Source organism: Xyrauchen texanus, chromosome 41, assembly GCF_025860055.1.
Source record: "Xyrauchen texanus isolate HMW12.3.18 chromosome 41, RBS_HiC_50CHRs, whole genome shotgun sequence".
Taxonomy (NCBI): domain Eukaryota; kingdom Metazoa; phylum Chordata; class Actinopteri; order Cypriniformes; family Catostomidae; genus Xyrauchen; species Xyrauchen texanus.
Genome location: NC_068316.1, coordinates 23808412 through 23824594, shown reverse-complemented (window position 1 = coordinate 23824594; position 16183 = coordinate 23808412). Strand labels below are relative to the sequence as shown.

The window sequence follows — 16183 nt, the reverse complement described above, 5'->3', positions numbered from 1 at the left end:
TGTGGGGAGCGAGTAGGGCAGAGCAGGATATGGGCAGAGCAAGGCTGTGAAGATAAGTGGTGAATGAGTTCCACCTGTGTGCCACTCCGGTCTTGCATTCCAGTGAGGGATGGCGGGAGTATTTAAGGAGAGCAGACAGCGGCCGATGGGGAGAGAGAAACACACGGAGCTGTATGTGTATGTGTTTGGCATGTCTACGGGGAAGTAGCAGGTGAAGTTGTTTTATGTTATGTTTAAGAAATAAATGTCTACTTGTTTGTCAAGCCGGTCCCAGCTTCCTCTTCCAGGCATTCCTAGAACTTCGTTACACTGGTGCTGAAACCCGGGAATGGAGGAAGGGCACGCTGTCTGGGAGAACTCGCTGCTGCCGTCCACAAGGAGATGGAGGAGCCGCTGCTGTCAACCATGAGAATGAGGATCTGTTGCCGTCTCCCCTCCAGAGATTGGTAAGCCAGTCTGGATGGCATCCAGGCCTGAATCGGCTGGTGGAGGAGTGTGACGACGAGGAGGAGGAGCGCTGACTTGCCTAATCAGCGGAAGGGAGATAGGGGGACAGCCAGGGACATCAGAGGGCGAGAGAGAGATGCACGAGGCCACTCTGTGTGTGTTGTTATGTTTCAGTTTTATGTTTTTGTCGTATTAACATTTTGTTGATTGCTCATTCGGTTCCCGCATCCTCCTTTCCCAAACTGTTCCGCACAGCAGTAAATGCTATGGGAGTGATCACTTTGAAGCAACAGGAAAATTATTAATGGCTATTCATGTTAACTGATGTTTTGTATTTGTTGTCATGGATACTCTGTGTAAGACTGTTGATTGTCTTGATGTAAATGCACCCCAATTACCCACATAATAAATAATGAAGTATATTTTTCAATTTTAAGAGCCCTCCAAAAATTAGGCACTAGTGACAAATCTACTATAATATGGAGGAATAAGATATTTGTGATTTATACAGTATATGGCTTGCAAATGAAAGTATTTTGCCAGAATACAGTGCTACTTTTGAATGGCTATTAATGGAAAAACATGCTTTTGATATGCCTAAGCTACAGTGTCTACCCTTAGGGGCCAACTGTCCATACTAACCAGCTATTAGTGTTTAGTTGAATTCAGATATTGCAAAAATGGAAAATAGGTAAGTGCTTATAAAGCTCTAATGTTGAAGTAAAATGTGGGGTAGTAGCCTGGTTCTAAATCCAATGAATGCCGTAATGAATCCCTTGCAGACATAGGCGGAGCATGCATGATTTGTGCATGAATAAATCGATAGGGAATTCCGATTGCCGCTCCGAGAAAACGCTGCTTGTAATTGCTTGTCTAGGTTTAGTTCCCTCCTCAAATTAAAACTTTAAGAACTAGTGAGAAGGTAAAAGTTTACTCCAAATCTGTCACTTTGGCCATCCATCTTAAAGGGCTTGAGTGGTTGCGCACATATTTTGCTGCATTGGGAAAGACAGTGCTTATTTCAAATAAATTATTGTTATTCAAATAAAACGAAAACAAATCCTGCATATTGCTCAGGTATTACAGTTAAAATCATATATAGTATTAACAATAATAATAATAAAAAAAGTCATTCATTTGGAGTGTTTTGTATGGAGTGTGTACATTGCACTGTATGTAGTACCAGCCATTTGAAATGTATGTATTTATGTATTGCTCCATATGGAAAAATAAATAAAAAAATACTTCTTAAATTTCATTTTACATAGCCATACACTGCAGTTTAAATTCCTTTATAATGGCAAAAACAAAACTGCATGTTTCTCTCCTGAAATCAGAACTTTCTCTCTCTAAGCACCTCAATTCAAAGTCAATTAGCAGCCAATTTTTTAATGACTTTGACATCCATTCCAGTGCTATTGCTCAATGGGATTGAGGAATTTTAACCAAGTATTGCTAACAAAAAATTGCAGTTGAAGCTAACACTCAAGTACCCATTACTACTGCAAAAATCTCCCTGGTTGTATGCATATTATGTTGCTAATCAGATTGCTTATAACCACAAAAATGGTACGACTGTATACAGAATTCCATATATCAATGAAAAAGTGGCATTTCCATTATAAAGTTTGAGACTGAGTAGCTTGTCAACCCATTTATGACTACTGAGACTTGAATGCAATTTTATAAGCATTAATTGTGTTACTCAGTTGTAAGTGTCAAAACCATAATAAGCTTTTCATTAAAGCCTACTGAGTGTTGCAGGTCTCAGTTTATACATCTGCTATAAATTAACTCAATATAATAACTGCCCCACAACTCTTCCAATTAAGCTGTTGTGGGTGCAATATCTTTTGTCATTATTGATATACAGTAATGAAGCCCAGAGTGTAAATGTTGTCCCAGAGAATACATTTTCACTTTAGTATGGTTATATTAACATTTGTAATGCATTATGTATCATGAACTAACAATTATTATTATTATTATTATTTTATTTTTTTACAGCATTTATTACTTTTGGTTAATGTTAACTTTTGTTCATATTGTTAATACTGTTTTGTTAATATTGCTCATTTTGTGTTTATGTTAGTGTATAATGCATAAATGTTATTATTATGAAATGTAAACATCTACTCTATCAGTATATGTAAAAATGTACTCAGAACAAGATTGAAATGCTGTAAAAGTATTGTTTATTGTTAGTTCGTGTTAACTACTGTGCTAACTCATCTTTTTTCTGTAAGACTTTACAGTAAGATTGTATATGTTAACATGTGTAATGCATTATGTATCATGAAATAACAATGAACATTAAAACATTTATTAAACTTGCTTTATCTTAATTTAGAAATATGCTTTTCTTCATTGAGAGCTCATGTTAGTTCATAATGTATTAACCAATGTTAAATATAAATGTTTAATTTAATAATATACATGCATTAGAAAATGTGTAGAAATTAACATTAATAATGAATAAATTATGTAAACATATTGTTCATTGTTGGTTTATTTTAGCTACTGCATTGACTAATGCAGTAAAGTGTTCTTTACTTTTTCATTTTTGCAATTTTTTCAACCACTGTCCTGACTTGACTTTGCATCAGGCTACAGCGAGAATGGCAGATCAAATATAAGGCACAAGGGACATGACCTGTCCAAACTCAGTACCATCAACTGATGGAAAGCTTAATCAGAGCAGCATTACATTGATTGTAAATGTGTCTGCCCTAACAATAGCCCAGCCTGATAGATACAGCAATCGAAGTACATATTTTCATTGACCTTCAGGGCTTATTGTCTTTAAAAGTCTGGTGGAGGGACTTACAGAAATGGTTGGTAATTGGGCTTAGGACAGAAGCAGACTGTATGGTATGGATTTTGCATTAGTGTATACTTGTAGCGAGTATGCTTTCTAGATTAGGCAGTAATTTCCATTTGGAAGACAAGACATTTGTGTGAAATATTATATAACAAAACACTTCTATCCTTCTATCCTTGTATGTGTGGCAGTATTAGCAGTTGTCAATTACATTTAAAATGACTGAAAATGCCAGACTGATCTCATTAAATTTATGTGACAATGGCAATATTTTTGCAAACCAAAATGATGTGATTCATTACACATTTGGCTGCAGTTTACCAGTGAAATTTAAAGCAGCCAAAATCGAGTGAAATGATGTTTTAATCAGATGAGGTTTTTAATTTGAATATTAAACATTGAGTAAAATATACATTGCTAACCTAAAACTTTAACCTAAACCTATCCTAAAAAATACAATCAAAAAATAAATAAATGGGAGTTGAACAATACATACATCCTTACCCTAAACCAACACCTAAACATAACCGGTAGCGTTAAAGCATTTTAAATGCTAATTCTACATTAAGACACATTTACTGAAGCAATCATGTATTTTCGCTTCTATGGCACTTTCACTTCACTTTCACTTCACTTTCACTTCCTTTCAAACTTCATTAGCTGGGCTCAAGGTTCGGTCTCCTCCAAGTCCCAAGTCCAACACTCTATCAGGTGAGTAATATCCATACTTCCCAAATATATAGTATGCCAAAAACAGTCAGCCAATGGAGTAGCATGTCCGAATACACAGTATTGAAGAAGCAGTATGCGAGAAGTACCCAGATGCCCTTTTTTTCCCAGTGAGATTCTGCAGATTGACAGGACACTTTATGATCCCGTAATCCCTCAGGAGTTGAGGTGACGTCACGTTCAAAATGCTGGACTTAAAATAACAGCGGTGAATCACGAGTCGGACAACTCTTATCTGCTTAAATGTTGCTTGTTTAAAAAAACATGAGGGGATAGTGTTCACGGTTCTAATTGTCTTTTCAACATCGCAATATATTTAGTTTTTTATGTATACAAAAATAAACGTTTAAAGCCATTACCATTGGAGCTGATTGTTTTGAATCAGCAATGTGGCAATGAATTGAACACTTCTGGTGCTGGGAAAGTAGAAGGGTTTGATTTTCAGAACCATCTATGCCTGATAAACTCAGAATCTCATGCAGCATTGCACTATAAACAGCATGGCAGCACGATATCTTATCATAATCAATCATTATAAACATCTAAAAATCACTTTACGGTATATGTTTGATAATAAATCATCTGTCCTCCATTGGATCTGCTGTGAAGTGTAAGGAGGCATTTTGTTTAATTACAGAGTGCATTAAATATCTCACACTGATCCATCAGTTTAGGAGAAACTCACCTGCGAAATATTACTAAATATTAATGATGGACAGATAACAGAAGTGGCCATTCCGCCAAGTGTTAGTTCCAAAATCGAATGGCAACCATCTAAATGAATAATGCACACGTTTTGTTTTTAAATATCTTTATTTTGCAAATTTTAATAAATATTGTGTAAAATAAGTGTTTGTTTGAATTGAGAAATTTTGAGTTCATCATTAGCTAATATTGTTTTATATTATTATAATATGCTATATTACAGCATATATGTACTGTACATAGCTGTAAATATGTAAATATAAAGTAATGTGCAAAAGTTTTAGGCAACATTTTCATAGTAGGATTTCTTCATAAATAATGCCATAAATAGTTTTAATTGATTATATAACATCATGCAAAGTACAGTAAACATAAAAAGCTAAAACAATATTTGGTGTGACCACATTTGCCTTCAAAACAGCACCAATTCTCCAAGGTACACATGGACACAGTTTTACTTGGTTGTTGGTAGACAGTCTCAATTGCTTTTGTCTCTTCATGTAATCCCAAAATGACTTGATGTTCAATGGGTGGCTCTCTGAGGACCATGTCATCTGTTGCAGGGCTCCCTGTTCATCTATTCTATTCTATTTAAAAGGAATGTTTGTGAGTCTAAAATATATATTCCTGTTGACACATTAAAGCTGAAGATATAAATAAACATATTACGTGCATAAGACTTTTGCACAGTGCTGTAATGCTATCCACATTACCATAAAAAAACACATCGGTAGAACAGTATTACATATTACTTCTAAAGCTCTCTTTAAACTTGTAAATGTCTACCTTACATTAAGTTTGGTAAGTGCATAAGGTCTGAGATTAAGCATCAGTATCCGGTCCTTCAGGATGTGCAGGCACATGATATATAAAGTGAATTTGTGCTGTATAATTTTGGCCTGTGAGTCATGAACAAGAAACATGTCCCATTAATATGCTGCATACTTGCTGTGGTTCACTGGTTCATGCTCCTGTCTCACAGCTTTCCCTGTTCATGTACATTATGATTACACTGATGGATCTTTCCTCTTAAAGCCATAAGAACTGTTATTTTCTTGTCTGAGATGCCAATGGTAATTTATACCTTAAAAATAAGTCAAAGATAAGGATCAAGAAAGGTACTTGCCAACATGTGCTATTACAGTATGTGGTGCACTTTTCTTGCAGGATGCAATCACATTATTATTTTGTTTAGTATGGTTTAGCAAATATTATTTTGTTCATACCCAGTGCTTCTATGTCCAGCAAATATCTCACAGATTTGGTGAAAATAATGACTACCATACAATCTTGATGCTTCTTATGATACCAGCCACATTTTATTGGTGACTGAGGAACATATTTAAAGATGGCTATTGTAAAAATGTAAAGGTTAATTACAAAGGGCAAGATAAAAACATAGAAACCTCGATATCATGCTGCCAGTCTAGGCATTTAAATTGTTTTTAAGACTTTAAATGCCTTTTCTATTCAATAAAGACAATCTGAATGTGCGATGAGCAGCCATAATTGCAAAAATTGAGGTATTGTCATGACTAGTAATCTTAGTGCAAAAGCATGATGATGATAAAAATATGTTGTTTGAGTTTGTGAGAAATTAGGATGATCCACATTTTGGAAGTTCCTTATTTTCTCTGCTTTTACTCTGTGTTCACTTTCGATGGTCTGCCAGCAGTGCTAAGGGATGCATGGTACATTCATGTACACAATTACAGTGATGTCAAACTGTCTAAAGCCACTTTTTGAATCTCTGAATTTAAACATAAAAGACAAACTAAGTCATTGCATTACTGTAAAACAAATGCATAAAATATATCCTACTACTTCAGTTGAACCCATCTGCCATGACTCCGGTGATTTTGTGGTTTGTTCTGTGTATTTTGTTATTTTCTCTCCTTTATGTCTCATAAGTGCTGCCGGCATGCATAATCAGTGTTTTCATGGGAACATTGATTGTTCCCAGGGGAACGCTGATCATGCCACTAATTAGCATGCTAGCATCCCTTCATGTTCTCAGTATCTTTGCTAGATTGTTGGTTGGTGTGAAGTTACTTACCTCACTTACCTACTTGGGCGGCTGGCCATCCTACCCGGTCCGCTTCTTCAGACAGGTCACCAGAATCACTTCCCGACACAGAGCCCAGAAAGAAAACAGATTTCACATAGGAAGAAACACCGCTTGTCAGCAGAAAGGGGATTACTGGTAAGCACAACACATTTGGACAAACCCCTAGCCTTCGGACACTTCTCCCAGCCCAGCTGTAATATGGATCTACCTGTCACACGGTCTCAGCCCTGGTGGATTCTGGAGCTGAAGAGAACTTTATGGACATCAATCGGTTTCCAAATGGCAGCTTCCTCTGATCCAGTTGGATGAACCTTACACCACCCACACCTTCTGTGGCATGCCCCTGTCCATCATCACCCAGTCCACCAAGCCAGTCACCGTTATCTCTGGAAATCATATGGATCAGTTGTCCTTTTACCTGATCAACTCTCCGGCACCGGTAGTGTTGGGGCATCCTTGGTTGATAATGCACAATACACACAGGCTGGTCAACTAATACTGCTCTTGCTTGGAGTCCTTACGGTTTTAATTCTGTTGTCTCTCTGGTCCAGTCTTGTGTTTCGTTGGAGGATAAACCAGTGAATTACAGCCAACTCACGACACCTCTGAAGGATCTCACCTCCACCCACACTGATTTTTGTTGGTCTCTGCGGGCTGAGGCCTTGTTTTCTAAATTCAGTTCGTGGTGGAGGTGGATGCGTCTTAGGCTGGTGTTGGAATGGTCCTGTCGCTGTGCTCTTCCTCAGATGTAAAGTTGCATCTGTGTGCCTTTTTAAACCATTTATCACCAGTAGAACGGAACTTCGACATCGGAAACTGAGAATTGTTGGCTGTCCGGTTAGCCTTGTGCGAGCTGTGTCATTGGTTAGAGGGTTTGGGGGTACATTTCGTGGTCTGGACTGATCATTAGAACCTAGAGTTTATCCGTATCACCAAATGCCTTATCTCTAGACAGGCTCGCTGGGCACTATTTTTCACCCTTTTTCATTTTGTTCTTTCATATCGCCCGGGCTCCAAGAATCTCAAGCCTGACTCATTGTCTCGATGTTTCAAGTTCAAGATCTATACGATCAGTTTGGATGCACATTCTACAGTGGGGTCACTCATCCAACATCGCTTGTCTTCCAAGGGCGACTTGCACCCAGATGCTCATTAGATAAAGATTGTGGTGGCCAAACTTGTGCAGGACATATGGCAGTTCATAGCCATTTGCCCCATTTGTGTGACTAATAAAACATCCTGTAACCTGGGCTCCTCCAAGTGCTGTCTGTCCCTTTGAGACCCTGGTCGCACATAGCCATGGATTTTGTAACTGGTCTCCCCCCTCCCATTGCAACGCCGTCATTTTGACTGTAGTGGACCAGTTCTCAAAGGCAGCTCATTTCATTCCCCTCCCTAAATTACCCACAGCCAGGGAGACCATGGTAGTAATCATAATCCAAGTCTTATGCATTCATGGCCTCCTGGTCAATGTGGTTTCTGACAGAGTCCCCCAATTTTTGGGCAGTTTTCTGTCGACAGCTGGGGGCTAGAGCGAGTTTGTCCTCTGGGTTCCACCCCCAGACAAATGGGCAAGCGGAGCAGGTGAATCAGGAATTGGAAAAAAAAACATTTGCTGTGTGTGGCCTTCTATAATCCGTCTTCTTGGAGCGATCCATTAGTATGGGTTGAGTATGCCAACAACTCCTTGCAGTCATTGTCTACGGGGTTATCAACCTTCCAGTGCAGCCTCGGATATCAGCCCCCTCTGTTCCCCGCACAAGAACCCGATGTTCAGGTCCCATCCACCCACGCATTTATTCAGAGGTCACGGACCTGGAAAGCCGCCAGATAAGCCTTCATATTGACTGGTGCTCATGTTAAGAGGTCGGTGAACCAGCACCGGTCTAAGCCCTCAGCTGACGTGTGAGGGCAGTAGGTATGTTTTTCCTTTAAGGACATTCCACTCCAACTCCCCTCACTTAAGCTGGGTCCCATCTTAAACATCCTCACCTCAAGCGCATTCACCCTGTTTATCATGTCACCACAACTGAGCTGTTTTATGTTCTAATTTATACCCCACCACACCCGTCCCAACTCCTCCATGTCTTGTTGAGGGCTCTCTGGCGTAAACGGTCAGGAGACTGATCGAGTCAGGCAGAGGGGCAGAGGGTTCCAGTACCTGGTTGACTGGGAAGGTTATGGAGAGATGATGGGTCCTGGCTCGGGATATCCTGTACCACACCCTCATAGACCAGTTTCACCTCCAGCAAGGTAATTCTGCTGGGGACGCCTCCTCGGGAGATTGATTGCCTTTCGGTCTGCTGGCCATTATTCTCTGCACCTCACTACACTTCAGCTGAGGATTCCTATGAATCTGCTCCTGACTTCCACAATGCACAGCACAGTGAAAGTTAATATTTATTGTTAATAAATTCTTTAAAGTGTTCCTCAGCTCTTGGGTCTCTTTTTCTGGCTTTCGCTCTCTGACACCATCAGCAAATTAACTTTGAATCCAGAAGCTACAGGTGTCTCAACACTCCCATAAGTATGCAAATTGTAAAAAACTTTTTTTGAAATTGCATTATTATTTGCATTTATGTTAGATGTAGCTCCTCTGATAAATAACCTCAAGTCTTGCAATGGGATATAAGATACACATACAATGTTAACAGCAACCATTTACCCAACATAGTGCATGAGACCAAGCAAATGGAAAGCTACTGCATCTTGGTCTCATAGAATCACTTATCACAGCAATTTCTGAGTGAAATTAATACTAACTAAATTTACAAGCTTGTTTGAACACGATCAAATTGTGAGGTAGCTTAACTAATAGAGTGTTGCTCTGGTGTGTAAGACCCGGAGTACAAATCCTGAAGAGCATGGGAGTCGACACGTGAACCAAAACTGCCATAGTATCACAACAAAATTATATGGTTGATTCAACAATCATGTTTTATTTGTTTATTTATCAAAATGTTTTACCCTTTTTCTTCCCAATTTGGAATTCCCAAGTCCTGGTGGTGGCATAGTAACTCGCCTCAATCCAGGTGGCAAATGATGAATCTCAGTTTCTTCCGCATCTGAGACTGCCAATCAGCACATCTTATCACGAGGCTTGTCGAGGACGTTACCGTGGAGACAGCACATATGAAGGCTTCACACCATCCACTGTGAAATCCACACACAACTCACCACATGCCCCACCGAGATTGAACCACATTATGGCGACCACGAGGACCACTCTACCCTCCCTAGCAACAGAGCCAACTCGCAAACTTTAGGGATTGTAGTCAGAGTCTTTACTCACTGAGCTACCCTGGCCCCCTGCAAGCATTCATGCTTTTATCTCACATTTGCTTTTTATGACACTATTGTTAGGTTTTGATAACTGCTGCTGTAAGCCCCAAGTAGCCAAGAGTGGTGGTGGTATAGTGGGACAAAGCACATAACTGGTAATCAGAAGGTCGCTGGTTCGATCCCCACGGCCACCACTATTGTGTCCTTGAGCAAGACACTTAACTCCTGGTTGCTCCAGGGGGATTGTCAATGTAATAAGTGCACTGTAACTTGCTTTGGATAAAAGCGTCTGCCAAATGCATAAATGTAAATGTAAAATGTTATATCTGCATTTACCTTAGGCAGGTTTCTAAAAAAAAATTGCCATTTATACTGAATGTCTATTGATGAGCACATCTGTTCTAAAATGCATTATAGCGCCACCTAAATTTCGGATCTGTATATTATGATGAAATGTGATAGAGAAAAACTTTTTTTTCTAGCGCTTGCTTCCATCTAGTGGAATGAAATGAGACTTTGAGGTAAAATGAACAGAACCATAATTACTGTACATGTTTACAAAGTTATGACAAAATAAATAAATACAATACACAAACACACACACACAACAGAAGTTATATATATATATTACATTTCTGTTAATCATAAGATTTGTGCCACACAGTTGACATTTCACCTTGGAACTGCCACGATATGTGTAATGAAACGTAAAATAATTGTGCAAAAATGTCACCACAGTCACAAAATTTTCATGAGATCAGGCTGGCTTTTTAAGGTTTGAGGTAACTGATATCAGAGAAAACACTATTGGTGCAGATTAAGTGCCCAAAACTTTGCCTAGCCAGAGGTGAGTCCTAATGTATCATTACTTCGAAAGCATACCATCTCTTATTTATGCCTATTAATAGAATTGTGAGCTCGGTGGGCTCTCTATATTTCGATTTGAGTCCTGGTGTCAGCAATAGTGACGGCCATAATATATTTATGCCTGTAGATCCAGGGTTAGATCGTATCCATTATACATTACCCTTCGACACAGCGATGGCACCGCTGCAGTTTAGCACCAGTCTCTCTTCACTGTGCCGTGCAGAAAGTCACATATCATTCCTAATAGCCACTCTTCAGAGGTGAACACTTTGATATTATATATGAGAATCCATTTGCGGATGTAACCCATTTTATTATTAGACTTGTCGAGGATGTCTTTTTATAGGATGACTCTTCAATCCTAATTTTTGTTAAGACTTTGCTTCACCAGGGATTCAGCTGCATGTCATTTGACGCAGAGAGCTCTGAAAAGAATGATTTATTGAATGATGCCATGTACAGCAACAGAGTTAAGCCATGCTAATTCCAAATTGATAGATCACATGGATCAAAGACTTGGCAATATGTGCATGATGAGAACAACAATGGCTTTGTAATAGCAGTATGACTGACAGAGTGACTGAATTCTAACTAGAATCTAATGGCTTTAACACTAACACATCTGACTATACAGAACCTTCATCCAAGATTTCTATTCCCGAAAGACATCTCAAAAACTGCCAAAAACTCACAGGCATTATGACAAGGTAAACCCACCACATTGACACAAAAAGGCAAGCCGTGACTCAGATGTGATAAATGTTGACGTTACCCACATCTCACAATTGTTTTAAGATTTGTTTGTCATTAAACATCATGCCACATCATGCAGTGCTTTTTGTCACTGGTAAGTTGTCTCAAAACAAAGACGAAGGCAGCCACACACAGACTTGTTGATATTTAGCCCATGGCGGCATATACAATCTTTAAACCTTGGTGTTATTCCCAGATAGGCCTCAGTTCTAAGTCTTGTCCTTCAAATCAAGACAAGCGAGCTCAAAATTAATGTGTCACAACAATTTTCTTTTATTTTCTTTGCTGATCTCAAAGCCTTTAGGGATCTTACATTCGGTATAAATCACATTAAGTAAATCAGGCTACTGCTCACAAGACAGCATCCTTGAGCAAAACAACTGATTAGTCTGACATGTATTGTGAACCATGTAAGTGCTTGTTTTGACATAGAGGGTTTGGGGCTCTAATTTTGTGGCATTAGTGGGAATGCAGGAATGTTGCACACACTGCCTTTCAAAAAGACAAAAGGAACACAAGTGAAACTAATAGCTGAGGTGGCTTAGCAGAAGAAGGGATTTGCAAGAAAATAAAAAGTAGCAGCCTTTCTGTAGATTAAACATGATGCTCACCACATTAAAAAAAAAGTTGAGAGAAGTTGAGTGGATAAAATGGTGCATAATATAGGTGTGTCAAAATGTATGCAAAGGGCCAAGGACATGATTTAACTAAAACTATCACTGTCACGATTTTTCCAATTGGCTACTGCATACACTAGATTAACAAGAGAAGAGACTTCTAGTCTATACTGGGTAGTTATGGAATGAAGTTATATACCCTTCCTTGACCTCTTGCATTAAACTTATTTACCTCTGTATCATCCTCATCCTCATCACTTGTAATCGGTTCCTCCGGAGCACGAATAAACCACCACTGGATCTCCAAGTAAACCGAGGACATCCCACTTTGAAAGGCACATGCCATTTCAATGTTCTGCCCTTCCCTGGCAGTGATGTTAGAAGGTAAATCGGTAAACTTTCCTGCAAAAGAGATGTAATAAGCCAATCTGAAATTAAAGGCAGAGTATACTACACTGTAATAATCAATTCTGGTTCGGTAACTCAACTATACAAAACTCTAAAAAACAATTTTTTAAAAATATATATATATATATATGTAATCATATTTTGTATTATTAAAGTATTTATTTTTTCAAACATTTTAAATACAATATTTACAATAGGCTAAAATATGCTTTTTCTTACTGTTCAATTGAAAAATAGACTTATTAAAACGTTTCCTGTATTTTCCATTATGTCAATGACTGAACTGTTATGTATGATTACATTTTTTGAGATTTCCACACAAGAATCGACGCATTCATGCAGTAGTGCCACTCGTTGATAAATTAGAATAAATCGAGGACTTTTACCCTCACGTCCTGTTTTTATAACTGCGCGATTAATGCGAACTGTCCGTGGTGCTGAAAAACAACCGCAGTCCGTTTTAACGAAGCCCAATTCTGACTGAACATCCGCCACTTGAGATGCAAGTCGCGCGTGCAGTCCCTTCAAAATTAGCATTTTACTACATATAATGTTTGCAAACAACATATACCATTTGTTCATACGAAGGGAAAGGACAAAAAATAGACCATATTGCGCGAACATTTAATTAGTTATCCGCAATCAACAGTTGCATTTTCTATTGTAGCTTTTTTCTACAATAACAGGCTGGCGCATTTATAACTTATAATCACATATAACGAGGTAGAAAGAAGAGTTAAATGTAGCGAGTCTTGTTAACTGTAAAATAGCGAACATTGGGAAAATATTTTGAGTTTCTCTGGGGGCGAAAAATGGTATGTGGACTGATTTAATGCATTAAAAAATCCGGCTTCAATGACTCCTCTTAAAAGCATTATTCTTACCGTCAAGAGAAAATCCAACTTGAATGGACAAACAGGAAAAGAGCACAAATCCAATATTGTCATGTAAGGTCCACATCATTCCAAAGACAGCTGAGATCTCACATTAGATGGAAAAAAATAATTGTCCTCCAGAACTGATCAACGCTTTAAGCAAACGCCATGTGAATCTGTTTGGACTCAGAATGTCGAGCGGGAAACATACTGCAACTCTGGCACAAAAAGTCGCTCTTGAACTTGCACACAGGTGCTTTAGGCTCTCGACTGTCTCTGTGAGGTGTTGTGAAGTAATGATGCTTTCGGTTGCGCGCGCTCTCTCTCTCTCTCTCTCTCTCTCTCTCTCTCTCTCTCTCTCTCTCTCTCTCTCTCTCTCTCTCTCTCTCGGTGTGCAGGAGAAACGACAGTGTGCGACTCTCATGCGCTTCCTACAGCACATGCAGAGCTCACGCGACAAGAGCCGGGCGTTATACAGAAATCTACATCAGTCTACATGTATTTTTAAAGAAGAAAATATGACTGTACATGCCCTCAAATCACAAATCACGCTTCTTTGTTTGCGTGAGGTAAACACATTTTTATTTTATTTTATTTTATTTATTAATTAATTATATTTTTTATCGAAATACATGCAATTGAGAATTGCATGACAAATCGGGTCAACTTATCACATTTTTTTAACCCGAGTTAATTATTATTTTTTTTTGGTTAGGTTTATATTTGAGAGACAATTCTGACTAACAATTTTTTGATTTACAGAACGTTTGGGGAGCGTTAGTTTTTGGTTCAGAAACGTTCCCAGAACAGATGGGAAGTTATTATTATTATTATTTTACTAATTTAGAACGTTCCCTTTTGATTCTCTTTCGGAGATAATCGCTAAATATTCCCATAAACTGTACTGTATATTTCGGTAGCCTATAGCCCACTTTCTGCAACCCTGCTGTAAAACAATAATCAATTTACAACCATATATTGTTTGGAATCTGACAAATCGTTTAATTACTAAAATAAGTTAAACACATCATTACCTGTCATTAAATAGCCTAAGTTTTTTTTTTTTCTTTATAATGTAAACAGTAAAATAATAAGAGCAAAATAATCAATGAAAGCAAACATTTAAAGGAAAAGTTCACCCAAAAATGAAAATTCTCTCATCATTTACTCACCCTCATGCCATCCCAGACGTTTTTAAAAGAATGTTTCAGCTCTGTGGGTCCATACAATGCAAGTGAATGTTGACCAAAAGCAAAAAAATATTATATAATTATTTTGGCCAACAGAAATTGTAATTCATGAAAAGTGTAAAAATACATTCTTTTAAAACATTTTGCCACAAAAATACAAAAGCACTGCTAGAGAAAACAATAATTTGTGCAAATTGACCTTTGACTCAACACCTTATATTCACTGAAATACAGCTGTGGTGACAACTTACCCATGTGAAAACTAGCCCCAGTCTACCCAATAGAGAAACTAAGTTTATTTATTTCATACAGCTTTGGACCCCTCTCAAACCCTATAAAGACAATCTCCATTTGTGACCTGAAAGGATGTACATTTGTCAGTATGTGTAGCTGGCGAATTGATGTACAACTCTTTTAATCTTGGCACTTCATTATTGGCAGTCTCAGAACCAAGTGAGCTGACGCACTGTTTATGTGGGCGGCTGTCCACCTAAAAAGACCTAAACCCCAGCCATTCAGTGAACTTGGTCTAGTGAAGGTGAAATGCATCCTTAAGCCCTACTTTAATACAGCTATAAATCAGCATTTTAACATAAGCCAGTAAGGAACAACGCAGCACAGGTACTCAATGCTTGCTCACCCTTCAAATTCCATTGAGCACAGCAGGCCACATGGAAAAAAATAATTACGCCATTTTTCTAGACTGATGATGCTGGCAGAAATGTAAATTGTGTTTAGCATCTGCAATATTTATTACAGTGCACTCAGTATTAATAATTTATAACCGGTCCGATAACTCACTCTCTGATGCACATCATGCAGACAGCATGAGGCTACTGAAAAACATTGCTGCGTGCCTGAATTTTGCCAAAGACCACCTTGACTCTCCACAATGCTACTGGGAAAATTAAACCTTTGATGAAACTAAGGTTGAATTGTTTGGGAAGAACATGCAGCACTACGTATGGCGTAAAATGTGCACTGCATACCAGCATGAAAATATCATGCCAACAGTGAAGTACAGTGGAGGGAGCATCATGGGGCCTGAGAGCCGTTCACTCAAAGACATCATAAGAATATGAGCTGGAGCAGTTCTGTAAGGAAGAAAGGACCAAATTACTTCTGAATGTTGTGCAGGGTTTAATCCATCTTATTATGCAGCTCTCTGGAACACTTGATTTTGATTGGTCAATCAATAATTTTGTATAACAACCACTAAATTGCACAATTGACCCAGACAACATTTTATGGTCTTGATTTAGATTTTCTACATAGCTGTGCAATTTTCTTATCTCTCATATTACTCAGCAGTCTCTTTCTTATCACATAATAACATTATTTCCACTTTGCGCTGGGGTTTATTTCACCATAATGTCTGGTTGACTGTACTACATTATCCCTTATATGTAGACTTTACAGAC

At 38.3% G+C, this 16183-nt stretch overlaps 1 protein-coding gene across 1 annotated transcript in view; it reads right to left on the bottom strand.

Annotated features, from left to right (window-relative positions):
• Positions 1-13807, bottom strand: part of vstm2a (V-set and transmembrane domain containing 2A) — a 65849-nt gene extending 52042 nt beyond the window's left edge. The window contains exons 1-2 of the mRNA XM_052113451.1: positions 13582-13807; positions 12522-12691 (exon numbers count right to left, since the gene is read on the bottom strand). Coding sequence (XP_051969411.1) covers positions 12522-12691; positions 13582-13660 — 249 coding nt within the window. The 5' untranslated portion in view covers positions 13661-13807. The remainder of the gene's footprint in view (positions 1-12521; positions 12692-13581) is intronic.
• Between the last annotated feature and the right edge of the window lie 2376 nt (positions 13808-16183).